Here is a 24,927-nt window from a genome sequence, read left to right as displayed (position 1 = left end):
ACTTTTCCTTTGCATTCATAACTTAGCTAACTGTTTATCACAAGATGCCTAATTTTTGACCTGTCTTGGCCTTTGACATGCCTTACTCACTAAGCATAATTATTCCTAGCTTTTTATTTCTTTCTTTTTTTTGAGGTGGAGTCTTGCTCTGTTGCCCAGGCTGGAATGCAGTGGCGCAATCTCAGCTCACTGCAGCCTCCACCTCCAGGGTTCAAGTGATTCTCCTGTCTCAGCCTCCCGAGTAGCTGGGATTACAGGTGCATCTGCCTGGCTAATTTTTGTATTTTTAGTAGAGACGGGGTTTCACCGTGTTAGCCAGGCTGGTCTCAAACTCTTGACCTCTGGTGATCTACCCGCCTCAGCCTCCCAACGTGCTGGGATTATAGGCATGAGCCACCGTGGCCAGCCTAGCTTTTGATTTCAAGTGAGAAATGTGTGATTCTCCCTTGCACTTGAACATTTAGAGGCCATTGTAGGGTTATTAATTGGCCTTATGTCAGTATTGTTGTGTCTCAGAGAATAGCGAGGCACGAGGAGAGGGAGAGAGATGGGTGAAGGGCTGGTAAGTAGAGCAGTCAGAGCACGCACATTTGTCAATTAAGTTTACCGTCTAATGGCACCCCAAAACAATTACAATAAAACATCAAAGATCCCTCATCACAGATCACCATAACAGATATATAATAATGGTTAAAATTTTGAAATTTTGCAAGAATCACTAAAATGTGACACAGAGACACAAAGTGAGTGCATGCTGTTGGAAAAATTGTACCAATAAACTTGTTGGAGGCAGGGCTGCCCCAAACTTTAAATTTGTTTAAAAAAAAAAATAAGCGCAGTATCTGCAAAGTACAATAAAACAAAGCACAATAAAACAAAGTATGCCTCTATAACCAAACATATGTGTATAACCTTTATACTTGCTGTAACTTTTCACATAATTTTCTGTACATATAGCTTCCTTATTCTCTTTAATGCCTGTGTGGTGAGCCACTGCATGGATATACTGTCATTTATTTAATCACTTCTTCACTGATACATTTGAGTTGCTTCCGGGTTTGATTTGATTTTATTTCCTATGAAAAACTGCTGGCATGAATATCTTTATACATATATTGTTTATTTGTGCAAATATACCACAACCCAGATGAAGTACTGAGGCAAAGGACTTCCAGGCTTTTTAATTTAAACTGATGTTGCTACATTCATTTTGTTTTGTTTCTTGTGGGGTTTTTTTTGTTTGGTTTTATTTTGTTCTTTACTTTTTGTAGAGATGGGCTCTTACCATGTTGCCCAAGCTGGTCTTGAACTTCTGGGTTCTAGCGATCCTCCCACCCTGACCTCCCAAAGTGCTGGGATTATAGGAATGAGCCAGCACATTCAGCCACCACACTCATTTTAAAACTAAGTAGCCACCATGTTTTTTCAAAGTGGCAAGCTAACTCACAAGTAAAATCCAAGAGGTATTCTGATGTGGTTTATATGCTATGACTGTTTACTGGGATGTTGTTCAAGGTCTATCTTACTAAAATATTTAAAGTTTTCTACACTAATCTGTGGCTAATTTCTTGGGGGGTTTAGGTTCCTGTGAAGGCATTCGACAGACCTGGGAGGAATCTTCTTCCCCTCTCAACCCAACCACATCCCTCAGTGCTATCATTAGAACTCCTAAATGTTATCATATCTCGTCGCTGAATGAAAATGCCGCCAAACGTCTGTGTCGCAGGTATTCTCAGAAACTGATCCAGCATACCGCCTGTCAGCTGCTGAGAACTTACCCTGCTGCCACCCGCATCGACTCCTCCAACCCGAACCCCATCATGTTCTGGCTCCATGGGATACAGCTCGTGGCACTCAACTACCAGACCGATGGTAAGGGGCCTGCATGCTCACCTCTCTCCTTTGCATCTTACATTTCAGTAAATGCAGTTTGACAACATTTTTTCAAATGGGCAAGATTCCAGACTGGGGCACATCGTATGTGAGAATAAAAATATGATGATGGAAAAGAGAAGTGAATTTGATACTGAATTGTGCCTCTGATGTTTCAGATTAAGGTGATAGAAAAGAGCCTTGAAGAACCTTGAAGGGGCCTGTAAGGTCTCCTGGTCCTTCCCCTTTTTTAATGCAGTTTTTCAAACACCAAGCTGCTCTTGACAGACCCATGCCTGGTTTATGTTTAAAGCTCTTTTTGCAGCAGGGATTTCCTAACACCGCCTAGTTAACCTGTCTCACTACAGAGTTGTTCTTGCAATCAAAAAGTAATGTCGCTCCAACCACTTTGCAAATTAAAACCATTTTAGCTTCTTATCCTTTTGGAACTGAGATGGAGAATAATGGTCTTGTGCCCTAAGAGTAGCTAGCAAAAGGAAAACAAGTATGTGAAGTACATGAACAGAGTAAGTAGTGATCATGTTTCTCCACAGTCAATGAGACTCTGATATGAGGCCTAAAACTCCAGAGTAGAAGCTGCCGTTGACTGCACGCTCACTGTGCATTAGGCAGCACGCTGAGTTCTTGACCCCGTAATATCTAATCTTCACAACAGCCCTAAAGTTGTGTACCTTTATGTTTGCCATTTCTCAGATGAGCAAACCAAGGCAGAAATTGGTTAATTTGTTGAAGGTAGGATGACTTGTACTAAGAAATTCAAGGAGTCTGGAAGTTTAAAAGATAAAGCATTTTGTTTCCACTTGGTTATGGGGGAGGAGAGGAGCTACAGACAGTGAGGAAAGAGTAGATAAATGTTTCCTAAAAACTCATTCCTAAACCACAGTTTTTCCCTTGAACAGTCAAGCGGCAGTCAGCTGTTATCATTCATCTCACGTGAACTGAATCCAGTCTCATCTAACCATGCTGAGCCACAAATCACAGTATGGCCTTGTCTCCAGCTGAGGTCAAACCACAGCTTTAGCTCTGGGACCAGCTAGCTACCTGGCACTGGTGCCAACAACACCCGTTGGTGGATGACCCCAAAGACATATGATTAGAGATATTGGTCGTGTTTCTGCCCTTGTTATATGTGCTTCTTTCAGTTAAAATTAAATAAGATGATCCCAGTGAAGTACCATATTTAGCATAGTGTCTGGCACATAGAGAGCATTCTACAAAGGTTAGCTATCATTGAGTGTGTTTGATAAGTTATGAAAACAGTATGATTTGGGCTCGCAGACGGAAATAATCGTGAAATACTTTCAAAGTTGTAAAAATTTTATTTTCTATTTCTGTTCATTCTTTTCTGAGTGGCTTGTGGGTTCACATCTCTAGCCCTGTCTGTAGTCCTGTGTCCACCTGGTGCCATTGGTTATTATACCAGCATATTTTAAGTAAACTGAAGTCACTATCAAAAGATTTTCTCAAGGAAATGGAAGTGCATTTCGTTTTGGATGTGCCCTTTCTCCAGAAGTGCCAGGACTGGTATAGACACACTGGCTCCACTGATGGCAAAAGGGAGCCACAGGTGAAGGGGACACAGGGAGCTGCCACTCCGTGGGTCACCCTGCTGTCCAGAAGTACAGACTAAAGCTGCCTGTCCTCGACTCACCCTTAAAGGCTTTGCCTCTATTCCAAATCAAGTTGGGATTGAGAGTACATCTTTAAGCCATCCCAATCAAATGACTGTGCTGGTGGTTCATCCTCAAATTTCTCTGCATAATCTTCCAAACCAGGAAAAGGTGCTATCACATAACCTCTCTCCATTCAGTGTGCTGATTAAACATCTCCCCATGTTGGACAAAGTACAAGCAACATGGAGTATCCGTGTGTTCATCTGTACAAGTGGTCTTCATTTCTGCAAACTGGGGGTAGAGCCTGATTTCATATTAATACTTTGCACACGGTAGATGCTCAGTAAACACTTGCTACTCTGAGTTGAGGCCAATTATCTCCACCAGCCCCACTGCAATATGAACATGTGGTTCTTGATTTTTGGTCAAGACCTTTTCCAAGTATTTACTTCTCTGAATTGCAAATTCAAACAGATAGGTAAGGCCAGATACAGTGGCTCACACCTGTAATCCCAGCACTTTGGGAGGCCGAGGTGGGTGGATCACTTCCGGCCAGGAGTTTGAGGCCAGCCTGGCCAGCGTGGTGAAACCCCATGTCTACTAAAAATATTTTTTAAAAATATAGTGGGGCTTGGTGGTGTACACCTGTAGTCTCAGCTACTTGGAAGACTAAGCGGGAAGCAGAGGTTGCAGGGTATCAATATTGCACCACTGCATTCCAGCGTGGGTGACAGTGCGAGACTCTGTCTCAAAAAATATATAGATGGGGCTGGGCACGATGACTCATGCTTGTAATCTCAGCACTTTGGGAGGCCAAGGCAGGTGAATCACCTGAGGTCAGGAGTTCGAGACCAGCCTGACCAACATGATGAAACCCCATCTGTACTAAAATACAAAAACTAGCCAGGCATGGTAGCATGTGCCTGTAGTCCCAGCTACTCAGGAAGCTAAGGCAAAAGAATCGCTTGAACCCAGGAGGCAAAGATTGCAGTCAAATGAGATTGCGCCACTGCACTCCGGCCTGGGCGACAAAGTGAGACACTGTCTCAAAAAAAAAGAAAAAGAAATATATAGATAGATAGATAGATAGATAGATAGATAGATAGATCCAATAGATTGATCAGAGTCAACAACTGAAGCACCATTTTTCAATTGTTGAAAAGAATTTCCAGGCTAGGAAGTGCTTGATTATCCATGAAGCACCCCAACCAAATAGCAGAGAAACCCTCCCAGGGCCAACCTCCCAAGAGGTTTCATGGATCTTCTGCTCTGCGACTTCCTGGATTTCAGGGGATTCTGATGCTCCAAGTGGGTGTCCATGGACTTATGGCCATCCCTTCCCAAGCTTTCTGCTGGTTCCATCAACTCCAAGGAGGTCTGAAGTGATCTGGAACTAGGAGTTTCCCAGATCAACACTCAATAAAACCAACTCTTGAGTTTAGAAACTGACCTGAGGCTGGTATGCAAACCCTGGTTATTGCTGGCAACAGACCCTCTAAGTTCTTTGCATCTGAGGCAGAACAGTACCTTACCATGTGTAAACATGAAACCCTAGTCAAAAGAAAAACCTCTTTTTTTAAAGAATTTATTAAGCTTTTTTGAATGACAGACTTTTCCAATCCTCAAATAGAAGGATAAACAGTATGTGAATGGTGTCTACGTAATGCAGAGTATTTTAATGAGTAGAAGACCATCAAGGCGATGGTATGCTTGATCTATCATTATGTGCATTGTTGCAGAGGTGTAGCAGGGTTACACTGATTTGTGCATACTCTTTCACTTGGTTGGAATGATGATTTTTAAACTATAGCCCCAGATGAAGTTCTGGGACCATGTCCAGGGGACAGCAAGAGGGCTAGATTTGAGGTCCCACCTTTATTTCAAACTGTGCGGCTCTACATGGATCTCTTTTACATATTAGGTCACCAAGTTAGATTTCAGTTAAGAAACTGAGCATTAGAGGAAAGAGCTGATGCATGCTGGACTTAATACCTAGGGGATGGGTTGACAGGTGCAGCAAACCACCATGGCACATGTTTACCTATGTAACAAACCTGCACATCCTGCATATGTACCCCAGAACTTAAAACAGTAAAATAAAATAGTTTTTTTAAAACTTCAACGTTTTAATAACAGCTTTAGAGTTTTGGCTTTACAGCTTTAAAGTTTTGGAAAACTATTAGGATAGACACGGTGCTACTGAAATCACTTGAGATTGATGTCATGATCACAAAAAAATATAGTTACTGTTTATTGAGCTCACCATCAGGTGAGCATTTGAGTGTGTAAGAGCCTAGAAACAGTGCAGGAATCCAACTGTTCATCAAAGTACTGTACCAAATAAAATTTGGCAACAAAAAACTCAAAGCTTCTCTGAAGGTTCCTGATGTTTATGATTGAGGGGATTGTGGACATGATGTCAATCAGATGTGATTTTTTTCATGTTTACAATTTTTTAAAAAGAAGTAGATGTATTGTAATTTATGGGATGAAATTGAGATTTCAAGGAAAAGCATGTTTTTCTGTCTATTCTCCTCTTCTTTCTTGTATAATTAAGATTCTTATCTTACATTTGAAATAGCAAGAATTGTCCATACAATTGTCTGCATGGTTTAGAGATAAGCCATTATTCCTTTCTAAAATTTAGTATAAAATAAGGTACAGTTGCCCCTCCATATCCTTGGGTTCCACATCTGTGGATTCAACCAGCTGTGGATTGAAAATATTCATTAAAAAAATGAATGGCTGCATCTGCACTGAACATATACAGCCTTGTTTCCTTGGTTTTTTTTTCCCCTAAACAATACAGTATGGCAACCATTTACACAGCATTTACATTGGATTAGGTATTATGAGTAATCTAGAGATGATTTTAAGTATACAGAAGAGGGAGCATATATTCAGGGCAACTTGAATCTACGCTCCCAGGGGAAAAAAAAAGAAGTGTACAGAAGGATGGTATACGTTATAATGCAAATTCTATACCATATATATCACAGACCTGAGCATCTGTGAACTTTGGTACCTTCTCCTCCTGGAACCAATCCCCCATGGTCAACTGTATTTCACAAGATTTTTCAGACAGATGTAGCAAATATTTGCAAAGGCATTTTTAAGTGGTGGAACCTAGTTTGGAGTGGTAACACAGGGCAATCCATAGACTGTAAGCCCCAGAGGGACAGGAATTTTTCTCTTATTACCTGCTGTATCTGATGCCTCACACAACTCGGCATATAGTAGGCATTTATCAATCTGTGGGACGAATGGATGATTATCTCTTTTTCATGCTGGAGCTTAGGGAAAATTGATGCAAAGTTCTTTTGAACTTTAAATTTATTAGATGATACTTAAGTGACAAAGTAACACGCTATATTGGCTTTCTGTTGTTGTTTTACAGATCTCCCTTTACATTTAAATGCTGCAATGTTTGAGGCAAATGGTGGTTGTGGTTATGTTTTGAAACCTCCAGTTCTGTGGGACAAGAACTGCCCGATGTATCAGAAGTTTTCTCCACTGGAAAGAGATCTGGACAGCATGGATCCTGTAGTCTATTCTTTAACTGTAAGTACAGCCCCTAGAGAAAGAACTTAAGGTTGGCTTTAAGCCTTTCTGAAAACGAACTGGTTTTGAATTCAAGGCATTGGAAAGCTGTCATGTCACAATTTTGGTCATACAGATTTAGTTCCCAGAATAATGTATTTATCTCCCACGAAGCAGTAGCTATGGCTAGGCAAGCTGTTGCCAGACACTGTGTTTGCCAGAGCCCAGGAGCGGGGCTTATGAGGTCCCTGCTTCACCTGATGTACTGACGATGGCAGCTCTCTCTTCCAGGGCCCACAGAATCATAACTATGAGTATAGCCCATGAAAGTTGCGCTTTTTGTTAGATCAGCTCATGTTAAGCTCTAAGCTCCAAAGCTCTAAGATCAGACAAACTCGTGTCAATATATAAATACAATTAAGTATATTTCCTCGTTATAATTTAACCTTTATCATTCATGGGCCTTTCCTTATTCCTTTTCACCTAAATAACTTATTGTCAAAACTCCACAGACTCCTCTTAAAAACAGAGACCTGGCCAGGTGCGATTGCTCACACCTGTAATCCCAACAATTTGGGAGGCCCAGGTGGGTAGATCGCTTTGAGCTCAAGAGTTCGAGACCAGCCTGGGCAACATGGTGAAACCCTGTTTCTACAAAAAATTACAAAAAATTAGCCGGGCATGGTGGCTCACGCCTGTAGTCCCAGTTATTCGGTAGTCTGAGGCTGGAGAATCACTTGAGTCCAGAAAGCAGAGGTTGCAATGAGCCAAGATTACACCACTACACTCCAGCCTGGGTGACAGAGTGAGACATTGTTTCAACAAACAAAAAAGACCTGGTCATCTCTTTCCACCTTTAGATCTTGTCTCTCTCCCTCCACGGGAAGAATGCCAGAAAGCCCTCCAAATACGATACCCGCAAACCCCTGGGATAACCGCATTCACAAACTTTCCTACCACCCAAACTGCTTTTTCTCTTTCCCTAAGACAGCAGGACAGTAGCCCCTTTCCTATCTGTTTTTGTTTTTTTTTTAGCTAGGGGCGAGGGTAGTTTGATCTGTTTACAGAAAGCTGTGAATTAATTCCTAACATGTCTGCAACTTGCTCCAAAATGAAACTCTTCAAGAAAAAGGTTTTGAAGTTATAAAACATATTCCTATGACATTTTGAACAGAATATTAGTAATAAATGTATTATTATATTGCGTAAAGTCATCTTTTGTGAGAAATTTAACTTCATCTTGTTTGGTTTTTGAAGACATTTGAACATTTTTGATAGTTGAAAGGTTACAGTTAAGTGAATGATGTTGACAAAATAGGCTTTTCACATGATTCCAGTCATGTGATTACCCAGACAATTCATATACTTTTTTTTTTTTTTTTTTTGAGAGAGTCTTGCTCTGTCACCAGAGCTGGATGCTATGGGGATCTCAGCTCACTGCAAGCCTCTGCTCCCGGGTTCAAGGCGATTCCTTGCCTTAGCCTCCCTAGTAGCTGGGACAATAGGCGGCACGCCAACCATGCCCAGTAAGTATTTTGTATTTTAGTAGAGATGGGGTTTTACCAGGTTGGCCAGATGGCCTCGTATCTCCCTGACCTCGTATCGCTCACCTCAGCGCTCCCAAAGTGCTGGATACAGGCGTGAGCACTGTGGCGGCCCTAACAATCACTACTTTTAAAACAGTTTATTCAGCATTCACTTTGTCCCATGCCAGTGTTCTTGGATTCCTTTGCAGAGGAAGCCAGTGAGGTGTAGAGGTTGTCTTTCGTTTTATCTCGGTGACTTTGATCCCTTTTGTCTCCCTCACCCTAGATTGTCTCTGGTCCGGGAAGAGGGGCCCCAGTAACAGACGGGAAGGCCCGGTGCAGTTGAGTCGATTCCTGGCATGGCCTCTGGACAGCTGCCATTTCCCGCACGGAAGCCATCCATCGAAAACACCCCTGAACCCTCATTGGAACGAAGCAGTTTCTGTTCCGCGTCACTTCGAAGATCTTGTATTTCTTCGTTTTGCAGTTGTGTGAAAACGAACAGTCAGCAGTAACTGGCTCAGGAAATCATTCACTGAAAGCTTAACGAGTGAATAAAATTGTCAAATGTTTAATCATTGTTGTAGCTGACGATGGATGCCAGATTCCGCTATACTCTTCTCATCTTCTTTGTGTTTGACATTTGCTTATAAAGAAGTTGAGAATAAGAAGCAAAAGGAAGATACAGATTGGAGCACTGTTGAAGGCACGGGTTCAAAAGAAGTTTTCTTTACATTTTTTTTTTTTTTGTTTTGAGATGGAGTCTCGGCTCGGTCGCCCAGGCTGGAGTGCAGTGGCCAGATCTCAGACTCGACTGCAAAGCTCCACCCTCCGGTTTACGCCATTCTCCCACACTCAGCCTCCCGAGTAGCCGGGACTACAGGTGCCCGCCACCTCGCCCGGCTAGGTTTTGTATTTTTTAGTAGAGACGGGGTTTCACTGGGTTAGCCAGGATGGTCTCGATCTCCTGACCTTGTGATCCGCCCATCTCGGCCTCCCAAAGTGCTGGGATTACAGGCTTGAGCCACTGTGCCCGGCCCTTCTTTTACGTTTTTTAAGAATCTGCAGTATTAACAATATCCCTTGTAAAGTGCAACCTCACCCACGCCTGCTGATGTTGGGAGCAGTGGTTGTTGCACTCACATTTCCACACATTTTTCTTCCTAAATACTACCCACAGCACTGCTGGCAGTTTGAAAGCAGGGATTGAAATAAGGAGAGGAAACAGAGATGTCGGAGGGATCGGGTGTGGTGGTGGCCCAAGTGACTGCGTGGTTGGAGTCAGTACCTGGCAGAAGTCCAGTTTGGGAAGCTGGGACTGGTTTTCAGGTGCAGGAAGAGGGCAATGAAGAATTCTGGGCAAAGGCTAGAGCTGTTGGCTTGTGGATTGGCTTTGCTGTGGCACTCTGATAAATTTCAGCCTGTGCATCGTTTTTTTGTTTTGTTTTGTTTTATTTTGTTTTGTTTTTGAGATGGAGTCTGGCTGTGTCACCCAGGCTGGAGTGCAGTGGAGCGATTGACAGTTTCCCTTTCTAACATGCTCCCAGGTGCGCTGGCTCTGATGGTCTCCTTTGAGCACCAATGTTCTAAGTACGCACTTCCTCTCCCAGCCACACTCAAGCTGCCATCCTCGGAGCTCACAAACACATTACAGTTTCCTACTTTGTGTTCTTTTCCTGTTTCTCTTCTCTGTGCAAGTAGCCTGTGGTCATTTAATTAGTCTGCTCAGGCTGCCATCGCAGAATATCACACACTAGGTGGCTTAAACCACAGAAATGTATTTCCTCGCAGTCTTAAGGCTGGAAGTCTGAGATCAGGGTGTTGGCAGGATTGGTTTCTTCTGGGGCCTCTCTCCTTGGCTTGCAGATGGTCACCTGCTCACTGTGTCCTCACACAGTCAGCCCTCTATGTTGTCTGTGTCCTAATCCCCTCTTCTCATAAGGACACCAGTCCCACTGGTTTAAGGCCCACCTGAAGGACCCCATTTTAACTTGATTACCTCCTTAAAGGCCCTCTCTTCAAATATAGCCACATTCAGAGGTACGGAGGAATGGGGAGTATGGGGTCAGGGGGACACCCATAACTGTTATTACAGAAATATGAGAAAGTACACAGAAACAAAAACAATTTTTTTTTTGATAATCCATTTTTCCATCTCTCCAACACAGTCACTTTTGGTGTATAAGTCTTGCAGGCTTTGTTTCTCCTACCATGTATATAACACATGAGCATACAGATATATTTTTAACAAATAGGCTTTCTACTAATCTTTGTGTTTTGTAACTTACTGGTTTTCACTTACTAATGTATATAGTGAGCAACCATTCATGTTAATAACTATACATATACATCACCACTTTTACCAGTTGTGTATTATTCCATTTTACACTTACAGTCATACCGTAATTTATAACCAATCTCCCATCGTGGAAATACTCTGTTATCACTAAAGCTGCTCTAAGGTAGAACATTTGAACAGGGACTGTTAGTGATCAGGTTTTGTCTGAGTTTAAGGTTTTCTGTTTGTGTCTAAGTACTTGAACAAATTAATTGCCATTGGGTAGCTCGGGGCAGCACTCTCCTGGTGAAAAGGCACCTGTTGGTTGCATGCCTGTTGCCACCCCTGCCCATTTTAAGGTCTTCTTTCTACCTGTCATTTACTGACCTCCAGGAGCATCTTCTTTTCAGTAGCGCATGGTTAACAAGCTTTTGCCAATTCTGTATTACTCCAGGATATCGACATCTTCAGCTGCGAAACCTTCACAATGAAGTCTTGGAAATCTCTAGTCTATTCATTAACAGCAGAAGGATGGAAGAAAATTCCTCTGGCAGTACCATGTCAGCCTCTTCGGTAATGAAGTTCTGTTTCACTCAGCATATTTATGGGGATTGCTACACTGAAGGTGGGCTTTTTGTGGCTCAGCAAAGTGGTTGGTGTGAGTTATTAATTAGGTAGCTATGGAAATTAATAACAGTAATGGCTGACACTTGGCACTTAGCAAGCGCTTTATATATATACTAACTCAGTCCTCTCAATAACATCAGGCAGTAGCTATTAGTATCATCTCCATTTTACAGATGAGGAAGGTAAAGCTCAGTACATCTGAGGTCACACAGCTAGCAAGCAGCAGTCCAGGATTTACACTCAAGTTCTAGTAACAAAGCCCATGTATTATAGTGTCTATCAGGGAAGTGAGCCGAATATAATAAAGTGGGGAAGAGGTTTATTAAGCAAAGCCTAGTAGGAAGCATTTCCAATACTTCTAGAAACTTTAGGTTAAACCAGGAAAATATTTTGCTCCTTCAGCAGTCCAGGGGCAAATGTCACAGGCAGAGCAAGGCTGGAGAGAGCAATAGGCTCTGCTGGCGATGCATAACTTGCACCTCCGTGCTTGGGGGATGCAGAATCTGCACCCTTGAGAATGGAAGAAGGACACTGTAGAAAGTGCCACAGTTGCAGAATCTGCTTTTTTTTTTCCAGAGACAGTGTGTCTCTGTCGCCCAGTGTCACTCTGTCACCCAGGTTGGAGTGCGGTGGTGCCATCCTAGCTCACTGCAGCCTCGACCTTCCTGGCTCAATCTATTCTCCCACCTCAGCCTCCTGAGTAGGTGGGATTACAGGCGTGTGCCACTATGCCCAGCTAACTTCTTTTTCTTTAGAGATAGGGTCTTACTGTATTGCCCAGGTTGGTTTTAAACTCCTGGACTCAAGTGATCCTCCCGCCTTGGCCTCCCAAAATGCTGGGATTACAGGCGTGAGCTACCGTACCTGACCAGAATCTGCATTTTAACAAGTGCCCCACGGAAACTCAGTGCCCACTAAAGTTTGAGGACACTTGGACCAGGGCCCCCTCACTAATGCAGGATGGTTTAGTTAGATAAGAAACTGGGCTGAGTGCAGCGGCTCATGCCTCTAATCCCAACACTTTGGGAGGCCAAGGCAGAAGGATAGCTTGAGTCCAGGAGTTCAAGATCAGCTTGGGAAAGACCCCATCTCTATTAAAAAAAAAAAAAAAAAGGTGTTTCAATTGGGCATAGTGTCAAGCACCTGTAGTCCCAGTTACCTGGGAGGCTGAGGCAGGAGGACTGCTTGAGCCCAGGAGTTTGAGGCTACAGTGAGCTATGACCACACCACTGCACTTCAGCATGGACAAAAGAATGAGATCCTATCTCTAAAAAGGTATGTCTAAAACAACGACTTTAATTAGCTGGCTAATTCTATTATGCTTCTTCTTTAAATTAAACATACATTTTAAAAGTGTGTCCATTGGTTACCCCCATTACATGTTTAACAATGTGATTACTTTTGTGTCAATCTCAGACTCAACATAGTCCTAACAATCTTTGGAAAGGCACCTTCTGTGCTCACAATGGCACTGGCCATGACAGCTTCCACTGCCACTTTCTGCTTTCTTCTCTGCCCTTGCCCTCACCACTATCAGTTTTGACTCCTGCTGTCCCTGCCCTTGTTTGCTTCGGTGTTCCTCCTGTTTCCCTTCATCACTCCACAGCAACCTTGACTGTATATTTGTATCACCTGGGGAGCTTTAAAAACTCCATGTGCACAGGCCACGCCCCGCACGAGTTAAACCAGCGTCTCTGCAGGTGGGCCCCAGGCATCAGTTTTTTAAAGGATCATCAGGTGATTGCACCATGTGTCCAAGGTTTAGAACAGCACTTTGGCCAGTGTGGAGGAAGGTGTGGCTTCCACCTTGTGCAGAGGATTGATAAGAAGGGCAGGGCCGCTTGGTACAAAGAGCAGGAATCAGATGCTTTCAGAAAGGCAGAGCAGGGCCAAATACCCAGTTCTAAGCAGGGTGACCTCAATATCTGTTACAGCTGAAGATTCCACAGATGCCACAGATGAGCTGTTTTTACTCACAACACTTCTGACACCAAAAATGTGGTGTCTTTTCCAACTCTCTGACAACAGCTGGGTGTCCTACATTTCAGTTCAATTCTAACACTATCCATCTAGAGTTGGTGTCAGATCCCACACATTGAGGGCTCAGTCCCACAAGACTACTCCTACTTCAGATGCCAGTCACAAGTCCCAGGTTGTCACCAGGACTTCTGACCAAACAGCTATAAATTCAGAGGATCCCTATAAATGCTCAGATTCAATAATTGGCTAGAATGACACAGAACTCATGAGAGTGCTTTGCTTATTATTACCAGTTGATCAGAACAGATGCACCTCAGAACAGATGCAACCTGGAAGCTCTCGGAACCCCATCATTTAGGGTTTTTATGGAGGTTTCATGACCTAGGCATGATTGGTTCAATCACTGGCCACTGGTGATTAGTTCAGTCTTCAGCCCACTCCCCTCCTTGAGGTCTGGCAGCAGGGCTGAGGGTTCCACCCCTCTAATCATGCCTTGGTCTTTCTCAGCCACCAATCATCTCAGTAGCAACAAAAGACACTCTTCACTCCAGAGATTTCAAAGGTTTTAGGAGCTGTGTGCCAAGAACTGGGGACAAAGACCAAATATGTATTTTTTTGTTATATCACACCTTGCCATCCTTGGGGTTCCCGGGCAGCCATATATGGATATGTGCTTGGTAAATATGCGTTTGACCATGGAGAGCATCACTCTCCATTGCTGAAGCCAGTAACTGTAGGTCATCCTGGCCTTCTTCCCCGTTTAAGACTTGATCATTCTATTTCCTTAGTATCTTTCACATCCATTCATCTTGGTCTGTCCTTATTGCCTTGGCCCTGGTTCATTCTCACCTGGCTTGTGGTAGAGTCTTCCTAATTGGTCTCATTTCCTCTGGGTTTGCCCCTCTGTCTGTCTGCATCTAGGGCCTCCCAAACAGATCTACTAAATATGATCATGTCTCTCCTCTGTGAAAAACCCTCCATCAGTTCTCTGTTGTTTTCAGGGTATAGTTTATACCAGAAGTCACAAATTCACATGCCAGGAGGTTCCCAAGATGATGATGTGCAGGCATGGACCTGGACTAAGCACAGACTCTTAGAAAGCAGAGAGCTCTTGGGTCATTTAGAGGGGCAGCTGTCACCTAGCTCTCAGCTCCAGCTGCTTGTTGCCTTGTGATGTCGTCAGATCTTTTGTTTTTTCAAGAGAATCAGGACATCTGGGGTTTTGTAAATGTCGGCAACTATTTAATCTTTTTAATTAATAATATAGTGCAAGCTAAATGATACAATTAGAATGTGTGCATTTTATAGTATGACAATTATACTTCAGTAAAACTGATTTTTAAAAAATCACATTATGCAAGCATAACAAAGCTAACCTCTCCTCCCCACCCCAAATAAAAATAAAGTACATGCTAAAAATACACTTCAGCCCTCAGATCCTCATTTTGCCAGTTTCAGTCTAAATTTTAGCCAGTTAGGTGAAGCCCTGAGTGGCTGTGCTTTTGCGTGCATCCCTAGCCTTTCTCCCTCCAACAAGTTAGTTGTAGAACTTAATGTTCCCAGAATGCCCTGCTGTAGGCCACTTCTAAGTCTTTGTACACGTTACATCGATTTGGGGTTCTCGTTTCATTCTTCATCTGCTAAATTACACTATGTCTTTCAAGATTTGGTTCAGATACCATTTTCAGAAAGCCCTCCCTGGTTTCTCCCAAACCTCTTCTAGGCCACTTCCTCTGGGTTCCCAAGGAACGTACCATGCTCCTTACAACTGCCTACATTGCCCTCTAGCTATCTCATTCAACTGGAAGCCCTTGGCAGGGATAGTGTCCCATTTGCCGCTGATTTTCCAGGGATAGGTATAATGTCTGATTCGCTATAAGCCTTCCATAAATTATTTATTTCGAATGAATGAATATATCTTAATACACAAAATGCCCGAAGAATTGAGTTACATACTTACCCAGCTCTTTCTAACAGATATATTTTTGCATTATGATTTGTGTGCCTGAATGGTATACTCTATAAGGGCAGAACATTTTATTATTACCATCCAAATTTCTAACCCAGTACCCTGAAAAGAGATGGAACTCAATAGATACTGTGGAACATCAGTTAATAAGTAAAAACTAACTTACATTTCAGATAATATCAGCCTCTAATTGTGATGGAGACACCGTAATTTAAAATAAATTAATATTTTGGTGATGTGCTTATGAAATACCCTCACTAAATGATTGAGGAAGAGGTAGCATTGCCCCTTCTACCACATTAAGATGCACTGGGCTACAAATGGACTCTCATCTTTTGCATTTACATGTTCCTATCCATACTTCTAAGTACTAGCACTTCTGTATCAAATAGAGCTTAGAAATATGTGATTAAGGATGAATGATCAGCCATGTGATCTTCTTGACAGATGTTTAATACAGAAGAAAGAAAATGTTTGCAGACTCACAGAGTCACGGTGCATGGGGTCCCAGGGCCAGAGCCCTTTACTGTTTTCACTATTAATGGAGGCACCAAGGCAAAGCAGCTTCTGCAGCAAGTAAGTCCCCTGAGCCATGGTTGGGAGAATCTAAAATCTAAGATGTATGGATGTACATGTGTGTATAAATGTCTGTGTGCGTAAACACAGATGCACATAAATGCGCAAAAGTCCATGTTGATGATATGCCTTTTGATTGTTTGGAAATGTGTTATTCAACGTTGAGATCCACTCCAAGAATCATCCAAGAATCATCTGACAAACTACCTTAACCTATAGAGATTTTTTAATTATTCTTTTTTTTTTTTTTTTTTTTGAGACGGAGTCTCGCTCTGTCGCCCAGGCTGGAGTGCAGCGGCCGGATCTTGGCTCACTGCAAGCTCCGCCTCCCGGGTTAACACCATTCTCCTGCCTCAGCCTCCCGAGTAGCTGGAACTACAGGCACCCGCCACCTCGCCCGGCTAGTTTTTTTTGTATTTTTTTAGTAGAGACGGGGTTTCACCGTGTTAGCCAGGATGGTCTAGATCTCCTGACCTCGTGATCCGCCCGTCTCGGCCTCCCAAAGTGCTGGGATTACAGGCTTGAGCCACCACACCCGGCCCTTAATTATTCTTAAGCTATATAAAATACCAGGCTCTAGAATGATAAAGACCAGAATGAGTGGCCTTCCAGCCATATATACGCTTTCACCCTAAGCCTGGACATGGCCTGATCTTCCTTCTTCACGCAGAGATTAGTAATCAGTGAGAATTTGCACATTAGGTGAATGGAATCTTCTTGCCATCCGAGGAGTTGAATCGAATTCTTAGAGCTTCAGGATGGGCCACATGGGCCAAGAAGGTATTTCCTGCCCCTCCAGCGTAAGGCCTTCCTTTGCATGTTGAGCAGCCACTTTGCTCCCCTCCCCTGGCACCTGATCTTGGCATTTGAGGTCTTCTCCTTTTGGTGGTAGCAAGAGGCATGGAGACCCTGAAGCCTGTTACCCCAAGCCCTGTAACATAATTGGCCTAAGCCTCCTTACGCTGTGCCACCTTTGCCCTAGATCCCCCTCCAAAGGATCTTTGGGGCCTTCTGCAGACAGGTCCCCATCCATAGGGGGACTTCTAAGAGTGAGAGCCAGGGACACGGAGCAGCATCTAAAGAGGAAGGGGCATGTCCTCCAAAGGGCGAGACAAGGCCCATGTGTAATTCCTTTTTTTTTCCACACTGGAAGCGCTACCCTTGCTTGGTACGGTGGCCTAAAATCCTTGCAGACGATTTTATCCTTAACCCATTTCAGAATTCCTTCTTGGTGCGGCCAGGCGCAGTGGCTCACACCTATAATCCCAGCACTTTGGGAGGCTGAGGCAGGCAGATCACGAGGTCAAGAGATGGAGACCATCCTGGCCAACATGGTGAAACCCCATCTCTACTAAAAATACAAATATTAGGTGTGGTGGCGCACATCTGTCGTCCCAGCTACTTGGGAAACTGAGGCAGGAGAATCATTTGAACCCGGGAGGCAGAGGAAAAAGAATTCCTTCTCCTGAATAGGGGTAGACTAAAGGAAGCAATGACCAAGGGAATGGCCCTTGAGCTCCCTCTGAAGTTAGGGTGTATGATGAAATGTAGCTGAGATCATAACATTTGGAGGAATTAAACATTTTTGGAGGATTAAGTATTTTACCCCATAATTCATAGCTAACAAGTATTAAAGGCCGACCTCAGACTCAGGTCTGTCTGGTTCCAGAGCTTTGTCTCAGCTGTCCTGTTTGACTGCACATAGCCAACAAAGAAAACAAGCGCTTTAAGCACACTGTCAAAAGTTTATTTAAAGAAGAATTCCCAGGAACTTAGACCACACGAGAACCTCGCCCTACAAACCTTCCATGAGAAGATGACCGAGTATTTCCAATGTGAGAAAAAGAGATTGTCTTAGTAAATACTAAACTAGGTTATTTGCCCTCGGTCCTGTGTTGCAAGATTACAAAGGGCTAAGTTCATGGAATGAGAAACCTAAAATTTTTAATTCACTAGGAGCTCTCATTCCAGCAGTGGGAAAAATAGTTATGCTGTCTGGGGATTATGAGTAAGTTGTGCCGTTGCCCAGAGTGAACATAAACAATCCATTCTGAACATAAGAGAATTCTTAGATCTTCCAAAAAGAATTATGCAATACTCGAGTAAATTTCACTTATAAATTGCATAGCAAACCTATCTGAACACCATGAAAGTCGATTTGTTTTGAATTTAAGTTTTTTCCTCACTCCTCAGTTTGCCTTCACTTTTTCTTTAGATTCTGACAACTGAACAAGACATCAAACCTGTTACCACAGACTATTTTTTGATGGAAGAAAAATATTTTATATCTAAAGAAAAGAATGAATGTAGGAAACAACCATTCCAGAGAGCCATTGGTCCAGAAGAGGAGATCATGCAAATTTTAAGCAGCTGGTTTCCAGAAGAGGGATATGTGGGCAGGATTGTCTTAAAAACCCAGCAGGAAGTAAGTGTGTCTGGTGCAGCCTATACAGTAACAACTCATTATGTGATTAGCCATTTACCACTCACCGCCTCCCTGAACTTCAGAATTTCTTGTAATTGCAACTTGGTTTATATTCTTAAGTAAATGTGGATGAACAGTTTTCTTCTTCTGCACATATTCAGAATATTATCTCTAAGGTACAGTAATTCAATCTAAGAAACATCCCTTAGGCCGGGCAGAGTGGCTCACGCCTGTAATCCCAGCACTTTGGGAGGCCGAGGTAGGCGGATCACTAGAGGTCAGGAGTTGGAGACCAGCCTGGCCAACATGGTGAAACCCCATCTCTACTAAAAATACAAAAATTAGCCAGGCGTGGTGGCAGGCTCCTGTAATCCCAGCTGCTCATGAGGGAGGCTGAGTCAGGAGAATTGCTTGAACCCGGGAGGCAGAGGTTGCAGAGAGCTGAGATCGTGCCACTGTGCTCCAGCCTGGGTGACAGAACAAGACTCCATCTAAAAAAAAAAAAAAAAAATGTTTTCTCATGCAAAGCAACTATTCCATTTTAAAAATAAATAAAAACATCCCTTATAAGATAAAGGAAGCAAAGATTCCTTATGCATGTCATCAGCTATGGATCCAGTACTTTATTTATACGTGTGGAAAGATATTGTTGTAAGGGTCACATTACTGTATAATGCAAAACCTGCAGGTATTTTCTATTTTGGGGTTGATTGATTTCCAGTTGGTACCTGCTGAAGTTTTAGCTAATAGAAGCTTCCGTGCTTATAAGTAAAACAATAATATTTCTTTGAAAATATTCCAGAACTTCATACAAAGTAAGAATAATCTCTTGGCCTGAGTCAGAATTAGTAACCATTTGTATTACATGTGCTAAGATCCCCATGATCATTCCCAGGAAGGAAAGGATGCACCAATGCCACGCTGACTCCAAACTGATTGGCTCCTATTTGACTTAATTGATGAAGCACTTTTTTTTTTTCTGAATTAGCAGAGAAAACGCTACTAACTTAAAAATGACATATAAGGTCATTTCTCTAGCATAGACAATCATGCCTCGTGACGTGTTGATAATCAAGCAGTTGGGTCTAGTCAACAATTTGATTACATAAATATTTATTGAGCACCTAATATGTGCCAAGCCCTGTTCTGGGCACATGATCTGCTCCTCTGGGGCATGTGATAGTGCTTGCCTGATAGAAGGTCCCTCAGGCCCATGCTTGCTAGGGCACAGTGAAAGATAATAGCCAATGTTCACCATTATGTGTTTTCACTTTCTAGTCACAGTGAACGTGACCTGAAGCTCTACAGAGCTCTAGCATCACCTCGAGAGCCCAGAGCCACTGCCTTCTTTCCCTGACCTTGCCTAAGATGATGAAAGGACACTTCATTTAAGCAAAAAATGTAATTGTCTCCCCAGCGTTCTCTATTAAGACACACTAATTGCTAAGACAGAAACCAGGCAACCCTAATAATAATTGCTTTATGATAAAATATCAGAGGGCTTAGCTATACTTTTGAAGCCATCTTTAATGTCTCAATTTTTTTCCTGTTCTTAAATTGTCTTGCCTTATTAATTAGCTACATGTAAAAAGTATCCTCTAAGTGGTGTCAATGAATCAGTAAATTTTTAAACCTCATATTTGCATATGATTTAGTGTTGAAAGCCCTCAAACAGTATGTTGAATGATATAACAGAAACCATTTTACACTTAAAGAAATAGATTCAGAGAGGTGAAATCATGACAGGGTTAGAAGTAGAAAGAATTCAAGTCTATGGCTTCCAGGTCAGTGTTCTTTCCACCATCCTATGCTACCCAGGCTGAAATTGTGTCCATCCTTGTGGATCACCCCCACTCAGCACCTTGGGAGGAGCAGGAGGCAGTGGGTGGGCTAGAGAGAAGATGGGCTGGCTGCTGAGTGTCACAGGAAGCTTCATTATATGCTCAGAGGAACTGGGGAGGGGAGGGACACCCAAATGTAATTTAAATGTGTATGACAACAAGCTGGGCGTGGTGGCTAACGCCTGTAATCCCAGCACTTTGGGAAGCCGAGGCGGGTGGATCACCTGAGGTCAGGAGTTCGAGACCAGCCTGGCCAACGTGGTGAAACCCCATCTCTACTAAAAGTACAAAAATTAGCAAGGCGTGGTGGCAGGCACCTGTAGTCCTAGCTAGTCAGGAGGCTGAGGCAGGAGAATCACTTGAACCCAGGAGGCAGAGGTTGCAGTGAGCCAAGATCACACCACTGCATTCCAGCCTGGGTGACAGAGTGAGACTTCATCTTTAAAAAAAAAAAAAAAAAAAAAAAAAAAAAAAAAAAAAAAGTGTATGACAACAGGCAGTAGAGACCTCAGGAATATGCTTCCAAAAGCTGGTAAAAGAAAGCATTTTGAAGAAAAGGGGCATAAGTCAGAAGGGAAAGCTAACAAGCTTTTCTGATGAGCAAAATATGGCAAGTTCTCCTTTATATGCCTTTGTTAGGAAATTTTTGAAATGACTGAAATATTATATCTCAAAAGATAATAAATTTAGTGTATCTAGGTTTACCTGGTGCATAGTGATACCCAAATAATACCTGCCGATTGCATAAATGAATTCAGTACTTACTGAATGCAAGAGGGTACTACTAGGTGTAATTTTCTTGTCTCCTGGGCTTTCAGGCTGTCAGGTACCAAATCTTCCTGTGGTCAATGTGTCGTCTTCTGTTACTGGGTTTGAAATTGGGTAAACCAAGACTCTGTCACAATGAACAGGCCACCTAACTTCTGTAAAGCACACTGCCCTAATTTGTACAATCTATATAGAAACTACACTACTTGACTCAAAGAAATTATGAGACTCATGTCAAACATGTAGACAGACAATGTGTACAACAATGCTTAGTAAAAAGGGATATAAGCAAGGGCTATTGTTATTTCGTTCATAACCTGTGGCTTCCAACTAATGTGGCTAGAAACACCTTAAAATGAGCTCTGAGGGAGGCTCAAAGGTGCTCTCTTAAAAGTAAAGCTTAATGCATCATTGTTGGGACATTTTATGTGGCAACTTTTTGGTTTTCTCTGATTTCTTGCCTCCCGGTTTGGGGGACACAGATTATAAATTATGTCATGTGAATTACCTCTAAATCTTGCCCTCTGACTGGTTAAATATGTATGATCAATGCAATGACATATTATTAAGCAAGTTGTAACACAGGATACAATCTCATTTTATGCAAAAAGAGCCAATAGCTCGTCTTTTCCCTCTCTTCCATTATATAATGGAGTATTCATTCATTGGAAAAAATTCAAATGGACTTTTTCACTCATTGAAAAAAGTTAAAATAGATTATATATCTTTATTTAACAAAAAATCATGTAATTAAAGCGTCATGATTGCAAAGTTAATTAAATGATTGGGGCACGCTTCAGGAGCCAGTCCTTTCTGGCGCTGGTTACAGTTTTGGCGCCACCTGGTGGCAGTTATCTATTCCGACTTTAATTTAATCAATGGGTACAATTCTAGTTGAAACTTCCAGGATAGTGACAGCAACTCATGGATTCTTCTGGTTAGTTAGCACCATTTCAGTAGCCCAGTCTGGAGGGATGAGGCTACAATTCTGGGGATAAGGAGGTTTTCCTGCCAAGTCCTCACTTGCTGAGATGAGGTTGACTACTGTTTACTTACTTTGCCTCTCCTTCCCCTTTATTAAGTCTCCCTCTTGCAAAAGTTAACTAAGCTATCCTCATTTGAAAATGGGGCGGACAAAGAACAGCAGCTGCTTGATAATCACATTGTATCTAAATTCACATAATTCAAGGGTGTTGCTTTACACAGTCACATACACAAAAATACATTTGAACATCCACAGCAAATGTTTAAAAGGATGTATTACCTAATGACAGTGGGGTATTTTGTGGAGATTAAGGTGGGAAAAGGAGAAAAGACGAGAATGGGAAAAGTTTGGTTTTTCTTGATATACTTCTGTATTGTTTGAAAATTTTTAATAAGATACATCTATCTCTAGATACATAATTCACCAAAAGCCAATTAATCTAATTCTCATAATTACTGTGAATTTTGTCAAAATTTGTTTCAATGTGGCTTACCTCCAGCCATTCATTCAGCCTTGTCACTGCGGTTTTCTTCACCCAACCTGTCAATTTCATGGTTTACATTTCAGATGTCTAGCATTTCTTCATTGTTCAACATCTGTGGAAATGGGTGGGCTTTCTTTTAAATGCAATTTACTGTGTTATTTGGCTTTTGCTACTTGGCAAAATGGTATATTGTCTTTCTACAAATTTATCTAGTCAACTTGGACTCTCAAAATCCACAGACAGGCTGGGCACAGTGGCTCATACCTGTAATCCCAGCACTTTGGGAGGCCGAGGTGGGCAGATCAGAAGGTCAGGAGTTCAGGACCAGCCTGGCCAGTATGGTGAAACCCTGTCTCTATTAAAAACACAAAACTTAGTCAGGCATGGTGGCACACACCTGTAATCCCAGCTACTCAGGAGGCTGAGGCAGGAGAACTGCTTGAACCCAGGAGGCAGAGGCTGCAGTGAGCCAAGATCGTGCCACTGCACTCCAGCCAGGGCGACAGAGCAAGACTCCATCTCAAAAAAATAAAAAATAAAAATCCACAGCTAATAGGAGCAGATAAATTGGCTTGTTATGGATCTGTCAACATCATCAGAAGCACAGTAGTTTCTTCCTCTCAGAAGACACGTATATCCTTTTAGAACAGTTTATGAAATAATAACATAGTATATGAGATACTAACCTAAGTTTCTACATCACCAAGATACAAGCTCAGATTTTTGCTAGATTTGTCTGTCTTTATTCTGCATAAACCTATTATTTACTCATATTTGTCTTTTTAAACATAGAACCTAGAAGAGAAAAACACTGTTCAAGATGACAAAGAAGTGATCTTGAGCTCTGAGGAGGAGAGTTTCTTTGTCCAAGTGCATGATGTTTCTCCAGAGCAACCTCGAACAGTCATCAAAGCACCCCGCGTCAGCACCGCACAGGATGTCATTCAGCAGGTAACAGCCTCTCCCTTCCTCAATTCAGTCCTTTCCTCAGCATAAATTACGGGAACAAATGTCTGTGCACTGACGGCTCATTTTATGAGTGAAGTTCCTGAACGGGGACCTCAAAGGGGAGTGTGTGCCTCCTGTAGTGGCTCATGCCTGTAATCCCCGTTTTAGGAGGCTGAGGCAGGAGGATCACTTGGGCACAGGAGTTGGAGGCTGCAGTGAGCTATGCAGCCTGGATGACAGAGTCAGGCCCTGTCTCTAATTTAAAAAAATGACCGACCCAGTGGCTCACACCTGTAATCCCAGCAGTTTGGGAGGCTGAGGTGAGCAGATCACTTGAGCTCATGAATTTGAGACCAACATGGCCAACATGGCAAAACTCTGTCTTTACAAAAAGGACAAGAATTGTTGGGCACGGTGGCTCACGCCTGTAATCCCAACACTTTGGGAGGCTGAGGCGAGTGGACTGCCTGAGGTCAGGAGTTCGAGACCAGCCTGGCCAACATGGTGAAACCCCATCTCTACTAAAAATACAAAAATTAGCTGGGCCTGGTGGCAGGTGCCTGTAATCCCAGCTACTTGGAAGGCAGAGGTAGGAGAATCGTTTGAACCCGGGAGGGAGAGGTTACAGTGAGCCGAGATCGCGCCATTGTACTTCAGCCTGGGCAACAAGAGCTAGACTTTGTCTTAAAAAAAACAAAAAAAAAAAAGTACAGAAATTAGCCAGGCATGGTAGTGTGTACCTGCAGTCCCTGCTACTCAGGAGGCTGAGGTAGGAGGATCGCTTGAGCCCAGGAGGCAGAGGTTGCAGTGAGCCGAAATCGTGCCACTTTACTCCAGCCTGGTCTTTTAATAAAAAAAATTAAAAAATTTTTAAAGCTTGGAAATATTAATTCAGTCCTTCAGCAGACACTTAGTGTCTACAGTGAGTCTGGATCTCTATAGAGCATTGATAATAATGGATTTAGGAAGTGGCTCTGCAGTGACAATGTCATGGTCCCAGAAATACCTGAGCCAGTACCTACTGACCATCTCTCAAGGATCCTACAGAGGACAAGTGGGAGGCCTACTCTGATCCTCTCCCCTCCTGTAAAGCATGCTTCTCTGAGAGTTTACATGGTTTCAGAGAATTCTGCTTCCTTCATAGCCTTGTGAGGGTAGGCATTCATCAAACACCTATTTGAAGGTGTACAACACGATTAAGAACACAGACCCTTGCCGGGCGCGGTGGCTCAAGCCTGTAATCCCAGCACTTTGGGAGGCCGAGACGGGCGGATCACGAGGTCAGGAGATCGAGACCATCCTGGCTAACACGGTGAAACCCCGTCTCTACTAAAAAAATACAAAAAACTAGCCGGGCGAGGTGGCGGGCGCCTGTAGTCCCAGCTACTCGGGAGGCTGAGGCAGGAGAATGGCGGGAACCCAGGAGGCGGAGCTTGCAGTGAGCTGAGATCCGGCCACTGCACTCCAGCCTGGG

General features: G+C 42.9%; 1 protein-coding gene and 1 long non-coding RNA gene across 2 annotated transcripts in view; one reads left to right on the top strand and one right to left on the bottom strand.

Moving 5' to 3' along the window:
- PLCE1 (phospholipase C epsilon 1) overlaps positions 1-24,927 on the top strand; it is a 157,749-nt gene that overhangs the window by 127,263 nt on the left and 5,559 nt on the right. Inside the window, exons 22-29 of the mRNA XM_017860966.1 lie at positions 1,582-1,872; positions 6,904-7,067; positions 8,859-8,888; positions 10,050-10,119; positions 11,305-11,423; positions 15,874-16,002; positions 18,218-18,427; positions 23,298-23,456. Of these exons, the coding sequence (XP_017716455.1) occupies positions 1,582-1,872; positions 6,904-7,067; positions 8,859-8,888; positions 10,050-10,119; positions 11,305-11,423; positions 15,874-16,002; positions 18,218-18,427; positions 23,298-23,456 (1,172 nt within the window). The remainder of the gene's footprint in view (positions 1-1,581; positions 1,873-6,903; positions 7,068-8,858; positions 8,889-10,049; positions 10,120-11,304; positions 11,424-15,873; positions 16,003-18,217; positions 18,428-23,297; positions 23,457-24,927) is intronic.
- On the bottom strand, positions 18,883-22,813 carry LOC108521236 (uncharacterized). Its single transcript, XR_001883151.1, has 3 exons — positions 22,515-22,813; positions 21,034-21,134; positions 18,883-18,918 (listed from the first exon to the last, which is right to left on the bottom strand). It is a non-coding gene; the product is annotated as an uncharacterized LOC108521236 (long non-coding RNA).

The sequence above is a fragment of the Rhinopithecus bieti genome, unplaced genomic scaffold, assembly GCF_001698545.2.
Source record: "Rhinopithecus bieti isolate Rb0 unplaced genomic scaffold, ASM169854v2 scaffold_57243, whole genome shotgun sequence".
Taxonomy (NCBI): Eukaryota; Metazoa; Chordata; class Mammalia; order Primates; family Cercopithecidae; genus Rhinopithecus; species Rhinopithecus bieti.
The sequence above is the reverse complement of the archived record's forward strand: the minus strand, read 5'-3'. Positions and strand labels throughout refer to the sequence as shown.